The sequence below is a fragment of the Gouania willdenowi genome, chromosome 17 (genome assembly GCF_900634775.1).
Source record: "Gouania willdenowi chromosome 17, fGouWil2.1, whole genome shotgun sequence".
NCBI lineage: Eukaryota > Metazoa > Chordata > Actinopteri > Blenniiformes > Gobiesocidae > Gouania > Gouania willdenowi.
In genome coordinates this window covers 33,379,302-33,396,949 of record NC_041060.1, presented here as the reverse complement: position 1 = coordinate 33,396,949, position 17,648 = coordinate 33,379,302, and the positions used below count along the sequence as shown (strand labels likewise).

The window sequence follows — 17,648 nt, the reverse complement described above, 5'->3', positions numbered from 1 at the left end:
TGGTGCCTTGCTCAAGGGCACCTCGGCAGTGCCCGAGAAGTGCCCTGGCACCTCTCCAGCTACCAGAACAACTTCCGTTTTTTGGTCCGCATTTGGACTGAGAAAACAAAGAACACAGAAGAAGTGACTTCATGTACAGTTTGATGATAAATAGATCACACTTAATAAATCACTACACATGAATATTGTATATGTGGAGCATTGATAGGTAATCACACAGATTATCACATGCGATTATATGATAAATACATTTTGCCCCAATAAATGCTAAACTGTTGAAAAACTCAAAATTCTTACAAATCCTTAAAATTTCCTCAAATTATGACATAATATTTCCCTTAATTAAATAGAAATTGGTCACAAAATCAAGGAAATGTAAAGTGAAGATCCTGTCAGGGCTGATGTCTGTTACTTCTTAATATTTTGTAATTTATGTACATGTAAAGTGTAAACTAGGGAACAATAATAATAATAATGAAATTACTTGTTTTACCACAAAAAAATCTGTGGCCCACTAGACATGTGACTGTATCTAATGTTTACTTTTCTGTTAATTTTGTAGTCATTTTTGTTGTCTGTTTTTTTCCCTTTTTTGTTTATATATATTTCTTTTATTTTTGTGATTTTTTTTGTCATCTTGTGCAAATTTTAGCAAACTGTCATTTTAAACAGTAAATTCATATTGTCTTTTTCTGTAATGTATGTTTTTGTGTGTGTGTGTGTGTGTGTGTGTGTGTGTGTGTGTGTGTGTGTGTGTGTGTGTGTGTGTGTGTGTGTGTGTGTGTGTGTGTGTGTGTGTGTGTGTGTGTGTGTGTGTAGTTTTAGTCCTGTTGTGGAACTTTTTGTCAATTTTATGTATTGTCATATGTTATAATTTTGTGTTCTTTTATTGTGTTTCTGTTGTCCTTTTGTCTCTTATTCTGTAAATGTGTATTTTTTTTAGTCATTTTGCAGATTTATGTTGTCATTTTGTAAATTTCTCTTTTTTTTTGTGAAATATCATTTGTCTTGTGCAACTTTTGGGTTATTTGTTTATTTTTCTTGCCTTGTTTTGTATTTTTTTGTAAATGTGTTATGTGTGTGCTTTTTGAGTCATTTCGGTGTCTTTTTACGAAGTATTTGTTGTTTTATGTATATTTGAATGTTTTTGGGAGATTTTTTTATTAATTTTGGATGTTTTCTTGTTTTTCTTTGTATTTTATTTTAATTTTATGTTTTTCTTTGCATTTTTGTTGTCCTTTTGTTTATATTTCTGAATTTTTTTATGTTTTTATGTACATTTTTGAGATTGTGCAAAGTAAGCCCTTTCAAAATCTGGAACTGCGCATGCTCGACCAGGGGGTATTTCACAAGTGTTCTTAGTAGAGCCAGACCTACGGTTTAAACATCAAACACTTCTCAGCTTGGAGCTCCCCAGCTGAGCCAAGCCAGCTGACAGTGTTATAGCTTAAGTGCTCATCTTGATCACAGATTTAGGATGCTTTCACACATGTCTCTTTGCTCCGCCCCTTGTTTTGCTTCCTCGGATACTCCGGTCTTTCTGTGATATGTGAATTGTCACTGGAACTGATGCAGAGTAAACAAACAAACTCTGGTCCTCTGGAAAATGTAGGTCTCGGTTTGGCTCAAGCAAAGCATGGTGTGGACCAAATATAGGACTTTACATTGAAGTGCAATTGCAAAAGAGCAACTCCATCTGTGACAGCTCCAGTAGCAACACACACAAATATCAGACCATCCATCTGTTCATCCATCCATCCATCCATCCATCCACCCATTTTCAGAGTTGCTTTGTCAGCACACAAACAAACACGTCACATTTCCGCACTCCCTTCCATATTTCTTCCACATCATTCATTTATTTCACTCATCTCTGTTTTCCCAAACTGACATGATCAGCGATGGCTGCACATTTGACTGCTCTGTTTTATCCGCGTATATATTCTCACATCTTCACATATTACACATCCTTACCGGTGAATTACCAGTGATTTAACGGTTCTGAGTGCTGATAGGTGGACAGGTTGTGATTATGGGTTATTGTGAATTATTATGAATGACTTTTGTGAGAGGATTGTTGTAGGATTTCCTTTGGAAAACATAGGAAGAGAAACCAAAGCATTAAACATGAAATTGTAATGAACAGAGGGAACAGCTCAGTAGACGCTGCAGGTACAGGTGAACACTGAGCAGCGTTCACTGCACACACATCTCTTAAAGTGATAGTGTATCTTGCCCTGTGACTGTCCCTGAAGCCCCTCCCTCTCTGTATATCCACAGCTTTCTCATTATTAATCTCTGATCAATAAATGGACACATTTATACCGTGTGGTAAACGGAGGTGATGGATACACACGTATATTTATATATTATTACTGAGGGTTTAAACACATGGAGACTGTGATATCTCATTAATAATAATACGCTACACATTAAACATGTAACAATAATTCTATCATCATTTGTATGGATTTAAAATCATGAATATTTATCATGATATTCTTTAATTTCCTTTTAAAATACTGTATTAAAGCCGTATTAAGTATAACAGTCTTTTTGACTCTTTTTTCCTTTTGTAGATTTTTAATGAGTGTTTTAAAGAATCACTAAATGACTTCTTTAATAATGATAACGTGGTTTCATGAGAGTGACTCAGCAGATTAAACCAAAACTGCTGCTTAAACCTGGTCAGGTGGTCGGACTGTGTTACTATGGTAACTAAGGTGTTTTCTCCTTGATGAAACTGTTGTTCCAGTTAGAACCTGGTTTAACTGAGCCAGACTTAAACCTGAGCTGTGTTTGATGAAATACCACTCTAAAGGGGTCACAGGTCAAGAGGGATGAAAACGTCAACAAACTCGTTCACTCTGTTGATATTTCCAACCTAACAGTGTTTTTAATGTTATTCCAGAGATCTTTAGTGTTTTAATAGTGTTTATATTAATAATATTACACATATTCAGACTCGAGGAGGGACCAGAGATTTCCGATGATGCCACCTTCGGTCGATCCGAGCACTTTTAAAAACCAATGGAAGCAGCTCAGCATCAGTGTCGAAGCGAAGGGACTGCCCTCGCTTCCACACAGGTGACCCCTGGTGCACGAAAACACCGACTCCCTGGGTCTCCAGCGGACCTCCTCTGTTTCCACACTCCTCCCAAGCTTTTAACTTATGATTGTTATGTATTTTCTGTGTTTACATTTATTGTTGTTAGTTTCTTTTTTGACTTGTGTAGTTGTTTTAACAACTGTAAAGTGTCTTTGAGTTTTTGAAAAGCACCTATAAATAAAATGTATTATTATCATTGATGGGACAAGCAAGATGTCTGAGTGTGAAGAAGGACAGAATGAGTTCTCACTTTCAAAAGGTAAATTTACGAGGTCCACCATTCACTAACCAGGGCAATGATTATTTTTATCAAACTATTATTTTTAATTCAATTTACAAATTTGAAGGAAATGCACAAATGAACACTAAACAGGCCCATAAGAAAAATCCAAATTTTCATTTTGTGTGCAGCATTAGCATTAGCAGCATTAGCTTCAGCAGCTAACTCAGCCTTTCTCCCTTGGAACCCGATATTACATTTATGCAAAAAAGCTTTAAAGGAATCAAAGTTCCAACGGGAAAAAAAATCTAAATCTCTGTCAGACTCACTGTCAGCCAAGGCGAGTTTATCCCTCTTGACCTTTGAACGCATGTGTGAGAAGTGAAGAAGAGTGTGAAAAGCCTTATTATGCTGAGGGTCTGTTGCACACATGTCTACTTTGAACAGTCAGTCAACCAAGGTTTAATTTTTATTACACAAATACATTAGAGCTTTACTTGCAGACATGATTTTTGCGCTGGAATAAAAAAGTTAGTAAAATCTTCACTTTCCAAAGTTGTCCATCATCTTCCGATTGTTCTCAACCTGCTGCGAGACCTGCTCGGCCCGGGCCATCTCCAGGACCTCACGGAGCAGATGGAAAGTCAAATCCAGAGAAATAGGAAGGTCGTCGGACCTCTTCTCTTTTTCTCCATCCTCCTCTTCCTGAGCCCGGAGATGTTGCTGCGTGAGCTGTAGCCAACCCCGGTTCACGGCAGCAGAGGTGGACGACAGGGAGGCGCTGGAGGCCAGCTGGAGGAAAAGCTTCTGCAGAGGCAGCGTTTGTGGGCCAGGGGCTGAAGCCTCGGCTGGACGACCATAGAGGCCGTGAGGAAGGAAGGCAAAGAGCAGAGTGGCAACCCAGAGCAACACGTTTAGCTTCATGTCACCGCAGCAATCTACAAAGCAACAGACAGAGATTACACATAGTGCACATAGGGGTACATTCACTAAGATCTGAAATAAAGGCTGGTAAACCAGGTGCGTCCCTAAATCCTTTGGCGGCTGTTTCTTCACCTGCAGTGGGGAATTCACTAACACTAGGTGCACGTATAGACGTGGTTGAGACCGCCATATTTAAATGAACATTTTGCTCATTTAACGTGATGAGGTGAGTAAACAGAAGCACAAAATGACATTTGAAGATGTTCTATTGGAGGCAGATGGACTAATGTGTCTGCTGCACAAATATTCACCGACGTAGAAAACAAATTAAACAAATAAAAATGCTATTTAATAAACTTTAAAACATAACGTTATTTTTTTTTCCAATAATTGAATGCGTCTGTTCTGTCAGGACTGTAACTTTGCTCTTATCAGTCCATAGAAAACATCATGCAGCAGGTCTGAGCTCCTGAGCAGCGTTGTGTCACCAAACTCAGATGTGAACATTGTTCCATTGCTTCGTATATTGCTCATGATTCTGACCTGACCTGAGAGTTTAACAGTAAAAACATGGAGAGAAAGACACAGGAGCTCACTGAGCGCTGCATTCGGAGTGACATCCATGGAGCTCCGCCCACAGTGAGCCTGAGGCATTCAGCTGTTTTTCTCCCTCACACACACTTTACTTTGCATTTTCTCATTCAGTGGCTGTTAATATTAACTATTGTTATATTTAAATTATTATATTACACTAGAAAGCTTAACTGGAGCCTTTTTTTCCATCTCTGCTGTGTTTTGTGTCAACATTCAGTGCAGCTGATCTCTGTGTGTGTGTTTGCACCTGCCTGTGAGTCGTACTATTTTCACCCCAAACAGTTCCAGATTTGATGAATTGCATTGTGTCCACTGCATTCATTTATTTACATTTCCCCCTCCCATTTTTTTGCGCCCCATAATGAAATCCGCCTACTTTACATATTCATCAGAAGGAAACGCACTAAATGGATTGTGGGCGCATTGTGACACGCTGAACTCGCACATTCCTGTTTCCGTGTGGTTTGTACCCCTTAAACTGTGGAGTGACGTTTACACACGTTTTACTACCCATAAGCCTTTTGTGAATCCGCCCCATATACAGTAGTGCTCATAGACCTCAGAGTAAAGACGTTAAAAACAATCACAATAATTCAGTCACAAACCATACGTCTATATTTTTCACACATTTTTTCCCCCACACTCAGTTGTACTAGAGTGCAGTAGTTTCCAAACTTTTCCGAGTCCCGTCCCCTTCCAGATATTTAACCTGAAGCCCTGTACATATTACTGCTGCACACTTCAAAAATAATAATAATAATAATCTGTAAGCAGACAATAAAACATTTTATTTACAATTATCACTCGATTCATTTATTTGAAATGTCTCTTTTTCATTATCCTAAGAGAAGTGAGTGAAGCAGTGGGAGTTGGTGACGATAGAAAGAGAAATTAAATAATTCTGCTTTCCCTGCCTACCTGCTGACTCAGCAGAGAAGGCAAAGAAACATGAACAAACTAGGAACAAACTAAATTTGATGATTTCAAATCTTGAATATGTCCATATTTGTAAACTAGGTTTTAAAGATTTTTTCAAGTCTTGAATTATGTTTATTCATTTCCCACTTCCTTTGTCACCCCCGTTTTAATTATTTAATTACTTGTTAAACATAGTAAAAAAAAATAATCTGAAAAACTAAATTGAAATTAAAACAAAATTAAATTTCAAAAAGTGCAATAACCCTGACACACACTCATTCACTCCATTGTAAATACTGAATTTGTTCTGGCTTGTTTAGGATTTTTGTGGCAATAATTTGTTAGTTTAAAAGCAGTTTTGTAACTTCTTTTTTCCTTAATTATTTGTTGAAAGCTGCACAAACCGAGTTCTTGCTTCTCTCGACGAGGACAGTCGCACTCTCTGTTTCTCCCTCCCTTCCTTTCTTATCTCTCCAGCTGCTGCTTTGTCTGGTCTTGTGAAGCCTAACAAGAGCCTCTCTCTGTAACTCATCCAAAACCGGAATAATGGAATTAATTAGTTGGTCTCTCAGTGCTATCGATCAGATTTTTTCGACGAAAAGAACCGGGGGTGGTGAACCCGCATGTCCAAGCGGGACGTTTGCGGCTGGATACACACTTGACCCTTGGAACAAGTGGCGAGTTGTGTGTCTGTCCATCCTTTCCGTGGAAGACGTGGAGGACATCTACATGATTGGAATAATGATAGTAGGCATGCTGCTGATCGGAACTGGTGGCTTCCTAATCTATCGAAAAGTCCGTACTACGCTGGCGACTGTTTTGGAAAAGCTGCCAGTGATTTCTGAAGGATGTAGCAGGGCTCTGAACACTCAGACTCATGTGTTGATCGATATCAAAAGCAAGCAAGAGCTGCTTTTGGATCGTCTACGCGTTATGGATAACAACTGGGAGAAGTTGGAGACCAGGCTTGGAAGTGGAAACTAGGCCATTCATTGGATTACAGCAGAGAGACCCAGGACAGAAGGCTATTGGAAATTAACATAGCCTGTATCAAATCACATTGCTTATCTCCCTTTCGGCTCCCCAGCTAGCCAAGGCTAAAGCCAAGGTTGTCTCAACTCTTATCACCAGGAAGTTTCTGCAGACGGCGGCTCTTACCCCCCACTCCCTCCCCCCGCTCCTCCCCTACATTCCTCCTGGAACTGTTGATGCTGAACTTTTCCACACGTCATCTGGTTGTCAGTAACGCAGCTACAGGTCTTCAACTTCAAATGCCTCGTTGGCCATCTTTCCCCACCTCCCCATCCACAGCTGCATGGAGGCGTGGTTGCAGCGCCCATTGGCAGCACGCCCATGTCCCCAAACGGCTGGAATCCTGCTGTTCTTCCCACCTGACCCCCTCCCCCAGCCAACCTCCCACCTAACCCTTCCCACATGCCTTGTCTCGAGTTGTTTGACTGTGTCATGCTTACATTTATGTTTGCAGAGGCGGTTTTTTTCCTGGTTTCACACTGTTTTCTCTGTTTAGGGAAATCAGTTTCAAACTGGCAGTTTTTTTTTTCCCCTCACCCCTCCTCTCCTCCTGTTGTTGATCCCTTTTTCACCTAAATATGTGGGCGCCGCAAAAGGCTGCCCCGGTGTGTTGATGTGTCTTCTTTCACTGCAACTACCAAGTCAAATTCCTCGTATTGTTCTAAACTGTACCTGGTCAATAAAGCTGATTTTGATTCTGATTCTGATTCTGATGTCTATCTTTGAGTTTAAATTTAATGTTTAGTGTTGAGTTCAACAAACTATTCATAAAGCACTCACAAGTCTCATTAATTATTTCATTATGAGTTACAGCAACATCTTTTCTAAAAATAATTAAATACAAAAACACAGTAAAGTCATCAAACTCACATGATCAGAAAAGAGATAAAACAGCATTATCAACATTGTTGTACTCAAGTTTACATTTTTCTCCTTGTTTAAAACTGTCTATATTTGCTGAACTTAACAAATAATTTATAGGCAAGCATGTTTAAATTTGTTAATGCAAATTAAGGAATTATTGAGGAGTAATTGAAGGGTTAAAATAGGAAGAAGAAAGTTCTGGCAAACAATTTACAATTTAAAAATGATAGAAATCATTTGACTATGAGCAGGGAGAAATGTATGTACTGTATTTTTTTTTTTTAATTTATTTTCTAATTTGGAGGAACTTCATGGTCATTCAGATTATGATTCATATTTTTGTTACATAACGTTTGAAACAACAAACATAATTGTCCTGTGGCCCAAAATGGAGGCTCCAGTTGGCCAGATTCGGCCCACTGGCCTTGAATTTGACACCTTTTCAAAAACAGTTATTTAAATCATCTAAAAACAACTGACAGTGTTTGGAAATTGTTAATGTATAATCCAGAGAAGTAGACTAGTGTATCGTGAGAAGGATGGGTGGGTGAACTTACCAGCAGCGTTTGATGCGTGTCTCAGTGAAGCTGAATAAAGTAACTCAGGCTGTTTCAGCTCTTTATACAATATATATATACTTTCAGTGTGTGTGTGTGTGTGTGTGTGTGTGTGTGTGTAATCAATGATTTAGGGATTGTTTCTCAAAGTTTGGCACAGACCTTTGTTTGATGCTAATACACAGATGGAGGAGCGTGTGCGGTGTGGACAAATGTTACGACGATGAATGTGACCTTTTTCAAGTTAAAGCACCAACGGAATCGATGACCTTTGTCTTCTGTTGGGCCACAAAAACAAAATGACAGTCTGTCACATTATCACAAAGGAGAAAAGTGCGTTAGTTATTATTGAGATATTTTGGGCTTTTCTGTGTCTCACACACACACAGGTTCTCACCAGGAATGTTTCACACCATTGGGGGAAAAAGTATAATTGCACTTTGAACGTGTTTCCATTAAACTTTCCTTTGAGCAGGAGCCTCGTAACTCCCGTGAAATCTCATCCAGCGATTCTTCGCTGCAGAAAGACAGACGCTCAGAACCACCTGTTGTGTATGTGTGTGTGGTTCAAAGGGGGGCACCAACGGCGGGAGCCAGCCATACCGGTATGCGGTGCATGCAGCATCAAAAGGGCAGAGCCACAGACTGCAATACCCAAAGGCACGCAAGGGCACGACCCACACCATTCACCCCCCACCAATGCCAGGAACCCCCAAGGGCAAGCGCCCAGGAAAGGAACCCTGGAGAGAGCCCACCCCCAACTCGCAGCCCGCACACACCCACCTATCGGCCCGCAGACAGTAAGTCATCCCCACCAGGCGGCTGACAACACAGGGCAGCAGGCCCCACCCCCCTCAGACAGCACCATCCTGAGGGGTTCACGAATCAGCCATGGCGCAGACTCCAGCGCCCCCCATACTGCCCTGACATGCTGCCCAAACCCAACCCACAGTGGAGACTGCCCCCAAGACCACCAAGGGACAAGGCCAGCACCCAGTCGCACCAGAGAGACCACAAAGCAAGTCACCAGCCACACTCCCCAACACCCTCCCAAAGGCGCACCGCCTCACGGGGCCCGACTGCACCATCTAGATGTATTAGAGCTCTCCACTGTGGTCCAACCGTCCACCCAGCAGGCCTGTATGTGCGAGCCCACCCACCACCCTGTTATGGTGTATGCATGTATGAAGTGCAATTAAAAAAGGGAGGGAAGCCTTACTCCCAACCCAACCCTCGTGGATATGGGTGTATGTGGTGCATTCGCTCCAGAGGGTAGAGGGCACGGGCCATCCCCTCTGAATAGTGCTGGTGAGGTGCGTTTAAAATTGGAGGGATTGGCAGGGCAACTAATTTTGTACTATATCATGCGAATCAAATTTTTTTTAGCTTTAAAACTTGTTACAATGTTAATTACTTAAACACAATTAATTACAAAAATGAATTACAAAAACACCTCCAAAGTATTATTGGGCTTCCTTCCTGCATCTCAGCGATATCCTCAATAATCCTGTTCTCTGAGCTGCTGCTCTGCCCTTTTATGAAAAATGAGCGGTTCCTCCGGTTCAAACGCTTGTGACGTCAAGAGCATCTGAACTGCAGTGAACATACACTGCAGTGTATGCTCTATTTGTTCTATTTGTTCAGGTGTACTCCGTTCTTGTGGTTTCCAGCGCGTCTTGTGGTTTGGCGCATTGGCGCAGTGATATGTGTTCAGGCACTTCTGTGTAAACTGCCGTTCTTTTTTTTTTTTTTTTTTTTTTTTACTTGTCTGCACATGCTGTCAAAGGTCAACACCACAGGTAGTGCAATCATTATGAGACAGCAATGCATATTTTGTTATTGCACTAAAATACATTGATTTATTTTATTGCTTAATTGTGACCATCACCAGCCCTCCCTAAGGAAGGGTAAGAAATCTTTTATTATAGGGAGGATATAAAAAGGGAGAGCAGTGTTACACCTAAGTGGAGGGGGAGAGGGAAGGGGAGGGGAAAGGGAGCAGGGAGGAGAGACTCAATGCAGGAAATAGAAAAGGTGGGGAAGAATAGACTGTTTTGCAGTGAGGGTGAGATGTGAGGTTGTAGAATATATTGTGCTTATTATGTTGTGTAATCCAGCCAGTATGGTGACAAGTGTGAAGCTTAGCTATAATGGTGGTGGCTGTGAACAGGGGGATGAGTGAGTGGTAGTACCTAAAGCAGGTATTTGGGATTAACGTGTCTAAGGTTAAGCCCAGTATGAGTTTTATCCCACATCCCAAGGCATCGTATACCAGTATATGTGCAACAAAAAAACCTCTACTGCAAACCCAGAAACTGCCCTGGGCCTGCAGATGCAGCCAGGCCAGCAGAAAGAGCGGGGGCCAGGGAGCCCCAGGCAACCCCCCTACGGCCGAGCAACCCCTCAGATGCCCCCAAGATCCCAGGCCGAGAGGCAGCCACCGCCCCCCACACACACATCCGAGGAAGCCCCAAGCAGCCGAGCAATATATATATGAAATATTATAGTTTTCTATATCGCCAAAATAGAAAACTCGATACATCTTGAATCTCGATATATCGCCCAGCTCTAATTCCTAAATTATAAAACAGCCTAAATAAAAACACAACCACTACATATTTGATGAATCAGCAGAGATGGTGAGCATGGAGCAGTCTGATGAAAAGTTGTCATTTTTAAGGTGACGATACAAACACTACTTTAAATTAATTGTGGTCAAAGACAAGAACGTACATGTGAAGTGTTCATTATATCCAGGAGTGAAGACTTTGTCCACAGCCATTGTAAGCAACTCATATTTAATGAAGCACCTCACAACGATACACGCGTCTAAAAAAATCTGAATTCTTTGACATATAGAATTTTTTTTTTTTTTTTATCATTAACACAAATAGTTACTTTGCTTGGTAATGAGTTACTTTTATTATAGAGTAATTCAGTTTATAACTCAGTTACTTTTTGGAACAAGTAGTGAGTAACTATAACTAATTACTTTTTAAAGTAACGTTCCCAACACTGGTGATATCGCCTCGTATTGCTGATCTGACATGTTTGTGACACAATGCGACGCAGCTGTTGGACAAAACAAATGATGATCACCTTAAATGCACTATTCCTGTAGTTAGAAGAGATGATGAGGAGAAGAAAGTGACTTAGCACCTTAACACTCCGGTGTTTCTTTGAAGCAGCTGAATGACTGCTGCTGTTGCTGCTGCTGAATAAACACACACTCTGAAGCGCTGAGACTGGGCTGAAAGGCTGAAAACATTTACAACAGTGCGTGGAAAGCAAAAGAAAATGGCTTTGGTGATCACTGATGTCCCTCAGAGCGAGGCATGCAGGCAAGTCAGTGTCTATAGACACGCCCACTCATGAATATACATAAGCAGGCACCAAACTCTGGAAAACAGGCAAGTTTGGGGGGTAAAAAAAACTCAAATACTATGTTTTTGGGGTTCTTACAACAAATGGAGATGGGTGAAAATAAATGATATAGGACCTTTAATATAATTTAATTTTAACTGAAAAAAAAAAAAAAACCAGCTCAACTTCAAGTGTATTTTGTGTACTTTTATGTGCTAAAGTGGAACAACTTAAAGTATATCATGTATACTTTAAATTAGTGACGTGCCGTGAGCACTAGGGTAGGGTAGGCAGGGCGTTCCAAATCAAGACCACTAATGTCAACACCAATGACAATTTCATATGTTTCTGTTGGCAAGTGTTAATTCAATTCAACTTTATTTGTATAGCACAATTTACAACATGTCATCTCAATGCGCTTATCAAAATATAAAATTAATAATAAGAAAGAAAAAACCCAACAAGATTCACACGAACAAGCATTTAACCATCTAACAAAATCAACATCATGAACACCATTAAAGAAACATAAACAATTATTTAATATAGCCTCCATACATATAGGTGATTTTTACAGCTCTTGTGTCATCACGCTTTGGCAAGAGTTGGCAGGAGTTGATGTTGTTAGGGTTCAGGACAATGTCCTTTGACTCCAGGTAATCAATGACCTGTTGTTCAATCGATTTTGTGTCTTCGTCACTCGCTTCCATTGTCTGTCTCAACCTGGGTGCTATCTTTAGGCCTGTAATGATGACATCTTTCTCTCTTTCCTATTGTTCCAGCTCTTCAATCCTCGCGTTTAGCAGTTTTATGTCTTCAGCATTCTTTACATTCTGTTGTTCCAGTACCTTTACTTCACTTTGAAGGCTTTCCCGTGATTTTTCCAGCGTCTTTTCCAACGACTTTATCTCGGCTGTGACCGGTGCAGATAGATCATCTTTGATCGACGATAGATCATCTTTGATCGACGATAGATCGTCTTTGATCGACGATAGATCGTCTTTGATCGACGATAGATCGTCTTTGATCGACGATAGATCGTCTTTGAGGTTTCGTATCATCTCCTTGACCTCTTCCAAACCAGGATCAGGTTGTGTATGGCCTGCAGGCGGTTTTTTAACCATATTTCTTTTCGTCTTGGTCCCAAGTTTTATTTCTCAGGCTGTCCAGCTGCAGCTGTAAGCTGTTAATCTCCTTAGGAATGAAACGCACAAAATGCTGACACTTTCAAACTTATAGGTACTGTAGGCTATTGGAAATGGAAAAATAAATAATTTAGAATTATATTATAATTAAAACAAATAATCAAAATATCAATTAACCCTTGGGTAGGCACTGCCTACCTTGTCTACCCTGACGGCACATCACTGGTCGTAAAACACCATTAAACAAACATAAACAATTATTTAATATAGCCTCCATACTCTCCCAACAAGATATATCTCATGACACGACAGCACATCCATTGTTTGTGTTGGAAACACAGAAACACAGAGAAAATAACAACAACAACTCAGAACAGCCTCAGTGAGGAATGTATAAGCTCTACTCTCACTGTGGCAACAGTATGTTTAATTATACTTTTGGATTATTATATAAACTACTTCTATTGTGCACATGGAGCACCTTACCAACTTTAGACTATTTGCTTTTCAGCAGAACACTCACCATTACTTTCTAAGTGTGCATTCACTGTTTTTGTTTAATGTGGTTTTGTGTGTAACATGTAAACATTACATAACAACTGCAGAAATCACTTTGTGCGTACTGGACATAGTACAAAAATTTCATAAATGGGTTTAAGTGTATTTTTGTACTAATACTATTGAAGACTTTCCAAAACCATTTCCTGAAGAACAAGATAACTTAACTTCATAATTAGACTCAAATGTTACTTAAAATATACTTAACAGTACAGTGTTGATAGTAAAATGTGTGCTTAGTGTACTTTACAATAATAATTTAATGCATACATTTTAAAAATGGATCAAAAATTTGTGTAAAAAATAATTAAATACTAAAAATGACACATAACTTTTATTTAAAGGGTACCTGCAGTGAAAATGTGTATGACAAATAATGTGTTCAATAAATCAGCAGTATTATGAAGAAATCCCTTTATAATGGTTTTGCTACAGTGACATACATTCATACATACATTAAATACACTATTCCTGTGGTCAGATGAGTAACAATGAAGACTTAATTATTTACTGCTGGTGCTGCTGTGATAAATACACGCTGAAGTAGCGTGTGTGTTTATGCTTACTTGAAGGCCCTAAAAAAAGCCTGTTTTTAGGAGCGCTCTGAAAGTGACTTTTCAGAGGGCTAAACAGGCGAGTTTGGAAAAAATGTTGTTGGGGTTCTTAGAACAAATGGAAATGCCATGGGTGAAAAATAGCATAAAACTGGACCTTTAATGTATTACCAATAAACAAAATATGAGCACCTTTTTATATATAAAAAAACACATTACAGTTTTTCTCAATTGCTAAGACACATTTCTTGAAACCTGCTCTCCTTTTCTCTAAACTGTGAACACAAAACACAATTTCCAAGCTATATTCACAAAACGTCAGACTCTTCTTGCAAAACCAAACTTTCACCTCAAAACAGTTCAATCTGTGCTCAAAACTGAACTGTGTTGTCAAATCATGCCCCAAGTCAATCAGAATTAAAAACACTACTGAACAGTCACTAAACACTACGTAGAAAAATAGAAAACACAATGCTCAGGACATGAAACTGGAGAAATAAATGTTTATTCACTGTAGGCTAAATGCATGTTGCAAAACAAAGAACCTGTGCATAGCACTTGTACAAAAGACAAAACAGAAATCTTATGCATTTACACGTATCTTATGCAGTTGCCACTTGTGTACAGTAAGCCCATGTAAAAAAGTACAAAAATATGCATTACTCAGCCACAGCATCATGTCTCCGTACTGGGTCAGGCCACAGGACTTCATCCACATCACAGGCCACATTTTGTCTGGCCAGGCAACGGGGGAAAAAACCCCTGGCATGCCGTAACCAGGCTTGCCAGATTGACGTTTTTCAATCTAGAGGTCCAGTGGGGTTTTACGGATGGGCGGGACTTACCAGCTCTATAGTATGTCATACAGTAATTGCTGTCAACGTTTACATACTGTACTATAATGTAAAAAAAAAAAAGGTAATTACCTGTTCTCGTCTCTAAATCTTCGGATTATGGTGGACACAGTGAATCTACTGATGTTTGGTTGTACCCTTTGTCCAGCCTCCCTCATGCTCATACCATGGACAAGAACATGGTCAATCACAGTAGCTCTGATTTCATCAGATATTACTGTTCTTTGTCTTCGCTGACCACCTCGCCCTCCTCTCACACGAACTCTTCCTCTCAGATTTCTATCCATTGTAGGGCCTCACAAACCAGTGCTCTTCCCTTACATCAATAGCCACAAGTGTGATCAGTTTTGAGTTGTTGTGTTCAAGTGGTGACACCAGTGCTTTAATTGTGTTTGACTTTTGTCACCTGTGCTCACCATTATGCAGCACGGGTGCATCACAATGAAAATGTGTTGGCAAGTTGTGTCTAAACAGGTGAAAAGTGTTTATGGTTTTGCCAAAAGAGTGATTGTTTCAATCAGTGGGTTCAGGCAACTGAGCATTTGGTTCAGACAATAGGGTTTAGTGTTTTAGCAATTGAGAAAAACTGTAAAAGCACTTTTTAGAAGGATTTTATATCTTCGGGCATGAACTATGGGGAGCCGCCATTTTGGACAGGATATGACACACTTTTGTTCATCCTGTCACTTTAAAGAAATGGTGCATTGTGGGAGGTAGAGGCGTAACAGGTCTGTTTACATTGTGGGAAGTTTTTTTTTAATTTAATCTTTATTTAACCAGGAAAAAAATCCCATTGAGATTAAAAACCTCTTTTTCAAGGGAGTCCTGGCCAAGAGGCAGCAAAATTACAACACACTGAACAGAAATACATTTACATTACATTAAAATGACAGGATAATATAAGAATCAAATAAAACAATTACTGACAAGTGTAGTTTTTCTGTTGGCTCTCTGCGCTAAACGACCGTGTGTAACCCCTCCCTCAGTGATAAAGTGCACCATCCAGGTTGTATGTTTGGAGAGGATTAAATGTCACCTTTCTCACCAACTACCTGCTTCTTCTATGTGGCCTTCCGCCGACTATGCATGCAACATTAGCCTAACGGACAGAGCTGTTGTGAGCAGCAGAAATGAGCCATGGCTGAGTAGTTAGGTGTTGGAAGTGCACAAATATAGCTACTATACAGCGCTGGCTCAATTGTGTTCCTTCGCAATGGGTTCCAGAAGCCAAAAGAGGCCGACCTCCGGAATGCACTCGGCTTTTCCTTCTTCGCCCCTCCTCGTTCTTTGGGCGCCCCGCCCTCTAGCCTGTGTCAGTAATCCATGTGACATTTAGTGTATGGGACACGGTGTTTCAAAACCATATACGATGCTAAGTGTAAGCTTGTGTTTGTGAGTGCACAAATATCCCTGAAAACAGTCACTGGAGTGTTCAGCTGCTGAGTCGCTTTCTTCTCCTCCTCATCTCCTATGACCACAGAAATGATCAATTTAAGATGATAATCATTTGTTTTGTCCAACTTCTGCGTTGCATTGTGTTACAAATATGTCAGATCTTGTCAAAGGCACAAGGAGATATAACAGCTACTAAAAGTGGAACCGCTCCATACCGTGACACCCACTGCTCCTCGGGAAGGGGTTAATTGCAGAGAACACATTTTGTGTATGTAGCTTTACATATACAGTATGACAATAAAGTGTCATTTATATTCTATATTAAACCTCAGTGTTAGTTTAGCTGTGAGGTAGTTTGAGGGGGAGGAGCTCACATTCTTATAGTGTGGCAGGAGCCAGGATTGTCAGGAGGAGGAATTTCCACGTTTTGATGTCACAACGCGAGAAAAATCCAACTGGCCCGTTTGGAGTGGACTTTTTGGAAAATGTGGAATGACATAATAATACTGTCCCTTTAAAGTATTTTTCAAGCTGATACACGAATACACGAGGAAAATTTCACAGGCTTTATAAATGTATAAATAAAGCAATACGAGAAGGCAAGACAAGGCAAGGCAAGGCAAATTTATTTATATAGCGCATTTCATACTCAAGGCAACTCAATGTGCTTTACATGATAAAACATTCAATTGTTTAAAATCAATAAGAACATTTAAATCAATAAGAACAATTAAAATCATCAGTAAAATCAATTAAAATCATCAGTAAAATCATCATTACATCAACAACATGACAAAAAATCTCTCTCTCAATCATATGCAGTAGAGAAAAAAAGTGCCTTTAACTTTGATTTAAAAATGTTCACATTGGATGCTGACTTCAGCTCCGCTGGCAGTTTGTTCCACTTCTTTGCAGCATAACAACTAAAAGCAGCATCACCATGTTTACTGTGAGCTCTGGGCTCCACTATCTGATCTGTGTCCATAGATCTGAGAGACCTGCTGGGTTCATACCTGACTAACATGTCACTGATGTATTCTGGACCAAACCCATTCACAGATTTATACACCAGCAGCAGAACTTTAAAGTCTATTCTGAGGCTGACTGGGAGCCAGTGTAAAGACTTTAAAACTGGAGTAATGTGCTCTGACCTCTTTGTTCTGGTTAAGACCCGAGCTGCAGCGTTCTGAACCAGTTGTAGATGTTTGATGCTCTTTTGGGGGATTCCTGTCAGAAGACCATTACAATAGTCCAGTCTGCTGGAGATAAAAGCATGGACCAGTTTCTCCTGAGAAGTAAAACCAACTCAAATAGTACGCACTAGTTTGCTGCTAGTTGTGTGTAAGGATAGAGATCAGTTTAACAAAGCAAGAAAAGTGGAAAAGATTGGACGGAAAATGAATTTTTGCGCATACATATATGTGCATTAACATTCTCAGTACGATGCGCACTTAGACCATGACACCGAGAGTGGAGAGACACTCACAGAGCTCAGCAAAAAGTGCTTTAAAAAAAAAAAAAAGACGGCGATGTGATAGATAGTCACATGGGAAGTACGGTC

The 17,648-nt window shown here is 40.0% G+C and overlaps 1 protein-coding gene across 1 annotated transcript; it reads right to left on the bottom strand.

Annotated features, from left to right (window-relative positions):
* Positions 1-3,872: 3,872 nt before the first annotated feature.
* On the bottom strand, positions 3,873-4,253 carry LOC114479363 (corticoliberin-like). The gene has a single exon (XM_028473030.1). It carries the CDS (start codon positions 4,251-4,253, stop codon positions 3,873-3,875), a length of 381 nt encoding a protein of 126 aa, XP_028328831.1.
* Between the last annotated feature and the right edge of the window lie 13,395 nt (positions 4,254-17,648).

What these genes read in the sequence shown, in the direction of transcription:
- LOC114479363 (XM_028473030.1), bottom strand. Translation starts at nt 4,253, where the DNA reads ATGAAGCTAAACGTGTTGCTCTGGGTTGCCACTCTGCTCTTTGCCTTC.